This window comes from Glycine max, chromosome 5 (assembly GCF_000004515.6).
Source record: "Glycine max cultivar Williams 82 chromosome 5, Glycine_max_v4.0, whole genome shotgun sequence".
NCBI classification, from domain to species: Eukaryota; Viridiplantae; Streptophyta; class Magnoliopsida; order Fabales; family Fabaceae; genus Glycine; species Glycine max.
In genome coordinates this window covers 4,596,922-4,609,384 of record NC_038241.2, presented here as the reverse complement: position 1 = coordinate 4,609,384, position 12,463 = coordinate 4,596,922, and the positions used below count along the sequence as shown (strand labels likewise).

The 12,463-nt window shown below is 29.7% G+C and overlaps 1 protein-coding gene across 1 annotated transcript; it reads right to left on the bottom strand.

Moving 5' to 3' along the window:
- Nucleotides 1-1,147: 1,147 nt before the first annotated feature.
- Nucleotides 1,148-9,652, bottom strand: LOC100796752 (protein HOTHEAD). The gene is made up of 6 exons (XM_003525686.5): nucleotides 9,277-9,652; nucleotides 5,537-5,876; nucleotides 4,457-4,758; nucleotides 3,528-3,913; nucleotides 2,233-2,798; nucleotides 1,148-1,488 (listed from the first exon to the last, which is right to left on the bottom strand). The coding sequence occupies exons 1-6, from the start codon at nucleotides 9,356-9,358 to the stop codon at nucleotides 1,419-1,421; spliced, it is 1,746 nt and encodes a 581-aa protein (XP_003525734.1). The 5' UTR covers nucleotides 9,359-9,652; the 3' UTR covers nucleotides 1,148-1,418.
- Between the last annotated feature and the right edge of the window lie 2,811 nt (nucleotides 9,653-12,463).

Below are 12,463 nucleotides of genomic sequence, written 5' to 3'. Positions count from 1 at the left end.
GAAAATATAAAATACATACTACTTCAATTATTTAAAATTTTAAAACTCACTTAAAATAATTTTATTGATTAAAGATTGTTTTATTCATGATTTTTATATATTTTATTATATTTATCGTAACTATTAATTAAAGAAATAATAAAAATAACCATTTTTAGTTAATCTAGACTTGAAAATATTAATTTGAAAAAAAAGTTTTACTGATCAATATTTTTCTGATTCAATTGAATTAGTCACATGACTAATACAATATTCAGATGATAATACAAATATTATTACTAATAATAATAGACGTGGAAGCAGTATATCATATATTTCATGGATAGCTTGCAAAATGCTTTTCCCAAGAATAATAGAAAAAAAAGTTGTACACTCATTTCTACCTTAAAAATTGTCTAATGATTAAAATCTTTTCTTCTTTATGCAGTCTTTAATCTTTTTATTCTATGAGCATATATATGATCAGTTATTCTAACAAAATTTGTTACCAACTAAATTAATTATTGGTGATATATATTGCTAAAAACTTAGCAGTTCCTTCCACTCATATCATTTTCTTTTATCTCTAGGCTGTAGCATTTGAAAGCCTTTACATCAGTCCCAGGCTCCTCTTCCATCTTTTTCTAGCTAGCAATTGAAGTCAGTGATCAGGCTTAGGAAAGTAGAAAGCAAGGAAAATCATCCAACCTATCCAGTTTCACCAATACTGCTAGGCTGTTTTGGAAAGCCAGCTAGCTTTAGGGCAAGGAAGTGAAATTGTTGATGCGGACATAACGAGGATTTGGTGGTCAAGAACATTACCTTGGAGGGTTAAGAAATAACTTTTATTAATCTCGATTCCTAAGTGACTTAAGACTTTCTTGACATATTGAAATTGGAACTGTTATTATTTAACCGTCCTTTCAAATACCCCGTCAATATCAGTCCAATTTATGCAAACCTCCCCCTTTGCAACTGGTATTGTTTAGAATTGTTAAGAAAAAAAAAATGCAAGTATCAACTTAAATGTGTTTTTTAATATTATTCTCCAATTAAAATTAAAATTTGGCCTCAATAAGATATGTAATGTAAAGTTATTAATTAGGATTTTAAATTAGTTATAATTATCAAAATAAAATTCTAATTTTAATTTTAAAACCTCAGGAAATACTTAAAATGTTATACCTAAATTTTATTCTTACAAAAATAACTCATCCACACCACGGTCGTAATCAAAACAAGAGAAGATTTCCCAAACAAGAGAAGATTTCCCTCGTCCCCCTTCTAGTTTCACTTCATCAATTACATGAACAATGTTTAATTTGTTATTTTCCTCGTTGAAAGGTTACTTCACAAATCATTCTCACAAGAATTTTGGTTTTCCTCAGTGACACGAAGACACTTTGATGAAAACTTCACACGGAGAAAAACTATACAACTTATTGCTCTGTTTCATCAGCAGCAGCCGCACCACCTAGTCTCTCGCTCAATATTTTCACTCCCATATACCTGCATCAAATTGAAAATTCCAACAACCCACACGAGTTAAAGCTTAATATATAACAATAACATATACTCAAAGAAATGGGACAAATGAATGGTCAATTTAATATTAAAATTGCACTTTGCTATCATTATAGTTTTTAGATCTGATGAAATTAAGAACATGTCCTTGAAACTGTAATTCATTTTTATCTAAGTTCCTAAAGTTGAGTCACATATATATTACATGTAATTTTGAACTGAAGTGTTTGAGTTTGGAATTTTTTTTTTAAAAAAAAAATTGTTAATTCAAAGAACTAAAGTCATAACAAATCATAATTGAAAAAACTAAATTGATTGTATACTCAATTAATATTATGAGTAAAATATTCTTTTAGTTCTTATATTTTTAGTAAAAATTCTTATTTTTATGAGCAAAAGAGAAACTAGTATATCAATTGAAGGTGCAAAAATGTACTTTCAATAAAAAAAATTTATTAGTCTCATATTTTAACCTTGACTAATCAAGTATCTGAACTTTATAAAAGTTGACCAATCAAGTATATGAACTTTATAAAAGTACAGATTTTCATCCTTATTATCAGATATGATTTTCTCACCAGATGGACCAAAAATCATTATTTTTTTATAAACTTTACAGACTAAAATAAAATTCAAAGACTATAATCAAGTTTCAAAATAAGAAATACCGAACTGAAATCATATTTTATCGTATCAGAATTAAAAGACAATTAGGAGAATTATATGTACCTGCCAAGCATCATGACAGTGGCCTGAGGATTAGTTCCAGGGGAGTAGTTAAAGGTGGAGCCATCAATAACACGCAGAGCGTCCACACCAAGAACCTTGTAGTCCCTATCAACAACCTTAGCAACTTGGCAGCCTCCATGGTAGTGCCAAATGGTCATGACAGTGTCTTTGCAGTACTGTTCCAAAGATAGTGAAGAATTGGTGTGCTTGGGCAACAAGTTAACGGGGGCACTTGCGGTCATGTTGAGCAGCACAGGAACAGGCATGTTGGGGTATCTGAAGGGAGAGAATGCCTTGGACTCGATTATCTTCTCCACGGTGCTCAGGCCCTGCACGCATCTCTGCAAGTCTCGCGGGTCCTGGAAGTAGTTGAAGGTCACTGAGGGGTTGTCGTTCGGATCACGGCTTCGGAGCTCCAAATGCCCGCTTGATATTGGACCCATGATTTTTTCCAGGATGAATCCACCTCTGAATGCTGCTTGGTCCAGAGTTTCCATCACTTCTATTGCCTTGGCTAGGGCCTCCGGAGTTCTTTGCTTCGGAGGCACCGTTGAGAGTTGCCCAATCTGCATTTAGGAACATCAATATAAGATCAGTCATATGATTTAAATAAGGATGGAAATAACTCAAAAACATTCTCTTTTAAGAATGAAAATGGATCATTGTAACGAAAAGTTATTTAGTTAACAATTTTATAGTTATGTCTTAGGATGTGTTGGGGAGATTCAATGAATCTATATGTGGACCACGAGTCACTACATAAATGAAGTCTCACAGGACACTTTAATCTAAATCTTAAGATTCAGGTTTATGGGTTTTTTCTTCAAATTATATGGTGTTCAACCTTTTCAGACTTCACCTTACATTTTACTCTACCAAGATGTAAGTAGGTGAGTGAAATGCATCAATTCAATAAGAAAAATATAAAATTAATATAAAATTGAACTTAAGTTTTGTGGAATCTTTTTAGTCAAAAAAATTCTAGCTTAATGTTCATTTTTTTTTCTAACATTATATTTCTATAAAATTAGTTTTTAAAAATATAAATGTAACCTGAATTTAACGAGGTTGATTTGGTTTTGATTACTCATCTTCTTCTTTTTCCCCTTAAACCAAACCAATTTGAATTGGAAAATTTTAACTAGTTTGAACAAACTTTTCTTCTAAATCCTACCCGCTACACTCCTACTATACATCTAAATAACTCCATGTATTATTTCATCTAAATTACTCGTCGTTATATTAATAAGTATCATGCGAGTTTCATTATAGATGCAACACAATGGCGTGAATACCTTGGGGGAGAACATTCCGTAGTCTTTTGGGGAACCACCGGCAAAGTTTTCACCACTGGCAGCTTCAATGTAGGTGCCAAAAGTGGTGATGCCCACCACCTCAATCAGAGAGATCTCTACGGGGACAGGAGATGGGACAAAGATGGCGTTCATGGGGTTATCTGACATTCCTTGTCCTACTAATGGCTGATCCAATGTTATTCTGATGTTGTGGGCTTTAAGGTGCTCTTCCGGCCCAATTCCACTCAACATTAGAAGTTGTGGGCTTCCAAGTGCACCGGCCGAAACGATTATCTCGTTCCTTGGATCGGGCTTCAGGTACGCCTTGTGCCTACGACCCAATGAATCTCTAAACACCACTCCATGGGCCATTGGTTTTGATCTATCTGCTCCATTTCAATATTAAGGAAATCAATAAATGGGTTACCAAAATAAGAAGAGAAAAGAAATGATAGGAGCGTATTATCCACACATTTCTTTAAATACACTTTTTTATTGATCGAAATTTATAAAAATATTACTAGATTGTGCGGCTCATACATTTTATTTGATTAATTTTTACCACGATATTGTAATTTTTAATAATAAAAAAAAATAATGAAGAAAGTGTTTGCTAACACTCCTCACACAAAAACGCCGATCTCCAAAACAAATTTGCATTTTTGCTGATTTTTTTTTCCCATTTTTGTTCACTTCAATTCTCTCAATACTCTACATATTCTTCCTTAACACATTTTCTATTATTATTTGAAATTTATGTGACTTTTATTAATTGAAATTAGGATTACTAAATAAGAAATGAGATCCATAAGTAGTAGTAGGAATAGGATTTCAACAAATTATAAAATGTTAGTTGAAAAGACTGCTAGCATTTTTCATGTCTGAATTTCATATTACTACATATACTAAAATGAAAATGGGCCACGCACCTTTGACTCTAAACAAGATCCTATGCACAGTGGCATCCAAAAGCAGGGTAATTCCAGTGGGTTTGGCATATTGCAGAAGATCAGCAGCAGTGTGCCTGAAGCCATTCTGGTCAAAGATGGTGCCCCCTACTTTAGTCCCATCAATATGGTCATAAGTGAAGCCATTATTAGGCACCACACCTATCTCTATTAGTCCATCCCGCACAGATGACTGCCACTGCTTCAATTGTGGCTCAAATGCCACTATCTTCTCCACCCATTCGTACGACTCATTCACTACCCTTCCATCCCACCCCGCTTCCCTACCCATAAACAATCAATTAATGCTCATCATACATACATATTAGCAATCACCTATGTGCACACACATAATGCATCATTCATTATCTCAAAATTTGGTACTAAAATATTACTATATTCTTTATCTAATAAAATTAAGTAATTAATATATAGATATTCTGTACATCAACAAAATATGATGCATCGGACTTTTGGAATTTTAATATTGTTATACACATACATTACATTTTTTTTTCTCTCTAGAATATGAACATGTGTTGGTGTTCATTGTGTGGTGGCACGTGTTTCCATACCAATCAAACAAATGAATAAAAGATATATTTCTAATTCTTTTTTAAATACTCTTCTGAAGTCTCTCAAACCACAACTCAAACATACACTATATTATTTTTTAAAGATAATTTTATTTAAAATACGATTTAATAAATATGTATTGTCTTATTAATATAAAAAGTTTTCTATTATTATTTAATTATAATACATCATCAGTACGAGTTTTTAAATATTTATTATAAATTAAAAATTAATAAATTGACTACACATGGTATTTTATAATTAAATAATAATATAAAATTGTTTTAAGCTAATAAAATATTAAAACCCTTAATATATCACCAGACGGTAAATAAGAACATTTCTGTGAACAAAATTTCAAACATTAATTAATCATTTATAAAAGACTGTCTCTTTTTGTTTGACCAAATCCTATTAATATACACCACATGCATAACATGATGCATAAGAAAAGCAGAAGGTTGCATAATTGAGTATTGTGTGTACCTTACATATTGAGGGCTAGCGCGAGTGTAAAAGCCAGCGTTCAAGCAACTTCCACCACCGAGGACGCGAGCTCTTGAGTTGATGACACCGTCTTCGGAGATGAAACGCTGAGCGGGAGAGGTAGGGGAGGTGTCTGAGAGGGCAGCACCGAAAGCAGCTAAGTCGGAGATGTTAGGGTTGCCGTAGGGTGAACCACCGCGTTCAAGGAGCAACACGCTGTAATTTTGGGACAGTGTCGCAGCTAAAGGACACCCTGCGGTGCCGCCGCCAATTACGATGTAGTCGTAGTATGATACGTCTGGTGCTGTCGTTGCATTGTGCATAAATGTGTAGTTTGGAACTGAATATATATGAGCAACACCATATTCGTTAGATTTTCCAAAGATTCTAAAATTTTCATCTCATTTGTTTGTGTTTTTGGATCTGTGATGATAAAATTGATTTTGAATCAAATTGATTTACAGAATTAATTATTGTAAAATTGATTTTAGTAGAAATAAAAATTAATTACTTTAACTATTATCATAATTTTTTTATTATAATTGATTTTATCATAATTTTAAAAATAATTCAAACATATAAAATTTAGTCAAAATCAAGATTGATTCACTTTATCTTATATAATTTATCAGTTATCCAAACACACATGTTACTAGCTACTATTTGCCTTTCTACTAGTTTGAAAGAAAAAAACTTTTTTTGACGCCCAAAACTAATATATATATATATATATATATATATATATATACTTTGAGAGAGAGAGAGAGAGAGAAGAGAGACAAATTTTGAAAATTGAAAGAATGATGAAAGGTGAAAAAGAAACTGAATAAAATAAACACCTTCTTAACTACGTAGTATTGTAGCCACTAGCCACAAGAAAATGTTTACGGTTTGTCTAAATGAAGAAAATGGAAGATGCGGATAAATTTTTAAGTAACTTGTTTGGCTTTTTCACCTGATTAATTACTACATGACGCAATATTTTAATGTGAAATTTATGATTGGATTTAATTTAGAAAAAAATGATTGTGTTAAAATTTTTTAAAAATATAAAATTATTTTACACAATCAATACGTAAATATTTTTAATTTAAATATACATTTTAATTGCACGTTAGGAAATTAATTATATTTAACTTTAAAACAAATCGAGTCAGTAATCCACGAGAGATTTTTTTAAATTCGGTAATAATGAAGGCGAATTATCATACTTGTACCATTATAAATTTATTTAGAGTTTGAGATAGTAAGATCATAAAATGTCAAGGAAACACCTAGCTGAAGGTTTCCTTTTCGTCTCTTTCGTTCTAACTGAGTTTTGATGATGTAAAATGTTTAATTTACCCTGTTTTCTTCATTTGCCTCTATTTTTTTTTTCATCTTTGAATTAAAAGGAAAATAAATGAAGGAAACTTGGGTCACCATAGTCATATTGCTGGTCTGGCATGTCAAAATCAAGATTCAAGTTCAGTGGCTGAAACTCAGTACACCCAACAAGCACAAGGGCATTCTTCAACTGTCCCATTTATTTAGGATATCTTTTCACACAAATAGATACTTTCATCTACATAATAGCTAATGTTTAAATTTTGTATCTTCTTATATAATGATATACAAGTTCCATTCTCTCCCCGCCCGCCCCAAATATTTATTTAAACATGATTTTATCATATTAGAATTTAATGTTAAAGGATTCATACATATTTTACGTATTCTATTGGTTGGTAATTTTAATATTCTCGTCTATGGGAGAATGGTGAAGGGAAAAGGGAGCGGGAGACATGGTGGATTCAAATTCCTCCAACTTATGTTTTTTATAAAACTGACAAATTAATATTTATTGATAAAAGAAAATACTTATTTATAAATTTTGAGCTTTAATTTGATAACAATCATTCTTTTAAGGATATTAATAAATTTATTGAATATACTCAATTGACAACATACATTGAGTTTATGAGAAAAAAAATATGAGTTATTTATGTAAAATACATTTTTGAAGAAAAATAATAAATTTTAAATATGATTAAATTCCGAAGCCAGTGTTATTATATGTTTCTTAAATAAATCAAAGGTATTTTTAGTTAATGATTGAAAATTAATTCTTTTGAAATGTGCAAATAATTGGTATTCATTTTATAAAAATTACTGAAGTGAGAATTATCTTTTTTAGTAAAATCTTTTTTCATGATATACGTAATAATTGAATCTTAATTGACATAATTAAGATAGCATTTGATGAGCAGATGAAATAGAACAAAATAAAACGTTCTATTCTATTTTCTTTGTTTACACTTATTTTAGTTCATGGAACCAAAATGTATGAGTTTTTGGTTTTCATTCTATTCAATTTCAAAAGTACACTAAATATAGAATATAACTCAAATGTTCTATTACATCTCATTTTAACTCGTTTATCAAACACTATTTAAGAGATTCAACTGCTTACTAACCCTGTTGAGTTCTGTTAGTTGGTTTTTAGTAAGAAATGATACTTGTATAATAATTTGTACAATAAATTTTACAACAAATAAGAAAAAAGGGAGAAAAGTAAGAGGAAAGTGAAAATGTAATAAATAATATGATAAAGAAAGATAACCGTGTTGTACATGTATCCTATCTCTTTAGTTTAATTATTTTAATTTTAATTTTCTAACTATAATTTTCTTTGTAACTCTTTGTGAATATGTGAGAGAAGCTCATTAATGCATCTATCGTACGTTAACTACGGTTTATAGTCCTACTTAGCTAATCAATGGCCATGTGCTAGTTAGTTGAGCCAATTTACGTTTATTGAGTTTCTCCTCGCTTCAATAATTACACTTCGTTAACTAGTTAGCCAGGGCACACCAGTAATTTATATTTTTAATTTTTAGTTAGTTTCATATAGTAGCATTAATTGGTTGACATTTTATCTTTATTAAGATATCTTTTTACTTTACTAACAAAGTTAACATAGTTGTTAAATAATTTACTTTCTCATGCATAACTTTATCAGGACAGGTTCTATTTTTGCACTCCTGGTTCTATTTTTTTACTGTGTCTAGAAAGAAACTTTATGATGACAGGTTCAGCTCATTTGCAATAAAACCATGAAATAGTAACCAGGAGTTGTTTTTATATTGCACAATTTATTGTAGTTAGAAGACAAGCCCAACCCGTTAGAAGAAATAAAATTAGCTTTAGTGATTTTTATATTCCAAAAAGTGATTAGTAACAAGGAGTTCACATAAAAAAAATCCCATTCGATCTATATTTAGTAAAATATCAAAAGATAAAAATAAAATTAAAAACTATATCTTAATAACTATTTTAACATGACACGTAATTTGAAAAAAATTAAAATTTTCAAAATAATCATCATTACATTTCGAAATTTCACTAATTACTTACTGAACAAACTCCATTGAATATCATATTATACTTATTTTTGCTTGGAATGTATTTCGTCTGAACCCATATAAATAAAAATAACTATTTTCATATATATTAAGAAAATTAGTTGTCATAAGTAAAAATAAGATTATTCCTAACTAAAATTTTCTTGATTAAAACTTAATATCAGAAATAAAATAATTTTTTTAAAAATAGAATTACAATAAATGAAAGAAACAATTTACTTATGATTAAATCTAAGAAACAATTTTTTTTTACTTATATATAAATTCAGATGAGTAATCTAATTAAATAGCTCCAATCTGTAAATGGCCAAAAGAGAGCAAAACAAGATGAACAATTACCTTTTTGGGAAGCACAATGTTGGGTTGAGAAGAGAATCCCAGCAAGAGCAGCAACAAACAGCTTCCACCACCAAACACCCATTTGCAGTTATACACCTCAGCTCACTTTTCAGTCACAGAAGTAGTATATAGTAACCCTTCAAGTGATGAGGCCTTTTGATGAACCAAGCTTAATGTTCCCCCAAGTAACTGAAATAAACTCTTGTTCCTATTATATACAGTTTCAAACCACAACGATCATGATGACGGTCATATATATTTGAGAAAAATATAAAGATTACTGGCTGTTTATGTAGCCGAAAACTAATTTAATTGCGGGGACCCACAGTGTATAAATACTTAAGAAAATGAAGAGATTTTGAAGTGGCATCATTCAAAATCACCTTCCGATGTCTTTGCCTTGCAAATATATAGTACCAAATTAATGAAAAATTGTAGAACACATAATTTTTTTGGAAGACAGTTGAGTTTTGATAATTGCACCTAATAACTGCCTTCACGTACAATACAACTTGTTTGATGGGGAAATATATATATATATATATATATATATATATATATATATATATATATATATAAAATCCTTTTTGTTTTCTCATTGCCACTCTTTCTCGGTATAAATCTATCTCTTTTCACTTCTCTATCTTTTTTTTTTCCTTTTCTAGTTAAAAAATAACGCATGTACGTAAAATACTTCTATCTCTTATAAAATGTAGCATTCTTTCTTAGTTATTAGCTTTGTGTATGTATCATAGTTTGATTGAAATAGGAAAAATAAACATTCACAAAGATAAATATCTTATTCTGGCCATTCTTGAAATGGAAATTGTGATTGAATGCAAAATTAAGGGCCTTTAATTTTCAGATGTATGAGCGAGGAAACACATGTCAACAGTACATATTTTCTGTCTTTGTACTTGTAATTTAAATGAAATACATTAAATGATATTTAAGTGAAGTTTGATTTGCTGTCAGAAAAAAAGAGTAAAGTTTGATTTATTTCAGAGTACATAGTTGTTTGTTACAGATAACAGAAAATAGTTTGATCATTAATATAAATATAAAAATATGAGAATTTAAAATTGTTTTAAAATTTTCCAAAATTAGTATAATTATAATAATTATTTTCATAATTATTTATAAATATCTATTATATTGGATATTGATTGACGAGATTTGAGTATTAAATAAATTTTAAATAAGTAAATGTCCTACTGTAGTTTTTCCCTCAAACCTTGAACATCCTTGAGCTGAATCTAATAATTAAGATTAAGACACAAAATTATTTTTTTTCATTTTATACATTTAAGTTTATTTTACTACAATTGTAGATACACCACCATTGTATTGAGATTTCATTTAATGACTTTGATTGTGTTTATAATTTCATCAAGTAATAAGGTAAAATAATAGAGTTCTTTTTACGCTTGTTGCTCAAAGATATCATTTCTTAATTTTTTTTTACCATTACAAGAGATTTATGTGTCATGTTATGATGTTTATAAATAACAATTGCTGAAATTTTATATAGAAGTCCATTAAGAAAAGGAAAAAAAACTAAAGAACTCAAAAATTTCGTCCATCATCCAGAGAAATACAAATGGAAGGGTGTAATATATTCGGTCTATGCCAATTACCACAAATTAGTGTGACGCTCTAATTTGGAGACTCATCAAAGCTTTATAATTATAAATGTTCAATCAGCAATAATAATTGTTTGATCGTTTCAACTTTCAACAAGCTGAGAGGAAAAATTCCATAATGAGATCCAACAACGACTTCAGTATGAGTAGTCCAATAATACCTTATCTTTTAGATTGATCAAAGTTATACCAAAATTCAGGTAGCTGCATTGATCAAAGCTCGTATGGATGAAAATACTTGCCCTACATCGTGCCTGTCTTTATTCCATCTGTGGGGACAAGACAACATTTGAGCCAAGTCTTGGCCACATTATTAGAGGATATGGTTCACGGGATTCGATTTTTAGCTTGTTAAATAAAGTAAGTTTCACATAACTTCAAAACGGGGAAAAAGAAAAAGAGAAACAATAAGTTCTTTAATGGACACAATTGAATACGGTTAGAGTAGCTAGGTTACTGGGTAATGGAATTAATAGCACAATAATACCATATCGTTGTTTTGCGGCGATTTAATGTCTTTATAATGTCTCATGTATCTGTCAATTGTCATTGGTTATGGACATTTAATACGTTCTATTAAATACTCTCAATTACTAGTAATTTTAAAAAAAATGTTAAACAATATCTTAAGAGTATTATTTTTTCATTGTTAACAAAAATTTATGTTGTCTTATGATTTACATAATAAATATTTTTTTATTTTAATTTCTTAATCTAAGCAAGATCCTTTTAAAAATACTGTACATTCAAATAACGATTTCAATTTTTTTATTACTTTTTACTTTGTTTTCTTAACCAGTCTCTAGTGTATAGTATATATTATTTCTTATTTCTTATTTCTTATTTCTTATGTAAACAGCCTCGACCATAAACCTTTTAGATTTGAGCTAGCTATGTAATTTGTGTGATGTTATACTTACCGCTTAGATAAGATTTGTAGTGTCTATTGCATTATCTATTCAACAATTGTATGAACGAGATGATGGTATATGCAAGTCCTTATCTCATAGTCTATAGTAAGTTAGTTACTGGATGCATTATGCACAGTAGATTCTACACAAATACAAGTTATAACTGTTATAACAAAAAATAGTTTCTTTGTTTATTTTCTAGGAAGTAATAATTGACAGGAAAATTCAATTCTCCTTTTGGAAACTAAAGTGACAAAACACTCATATTCCTTTTCAATTTGTGAAGAGTACAAACAGACTTGTACGGTTATAACAGATCTCCAGCAATAGATCTTTGTCTAACTTCATATATACTTGAATAGACTCCAACATGCTGCAGAAAAACAATATAACTTAAAGTAAAAGAAAACAAAATTGAGGTGTAAATTGAACCAACAATTCAAAGTTTCTAGAAGGTAACTTAATTTTTTTGGTAAACTTTCAACTTCAGTTTTGTATGGCCTTTGACATATTGAAACACTGAATAAATGTCAGAAATTCAAAAGTTCAACACCAAAGCAAATACAGACATATAATTTGGTAGCCTTTTAATTAAAGGCAAATACAGATTTCCAACTGCAGACGGAATTAAGA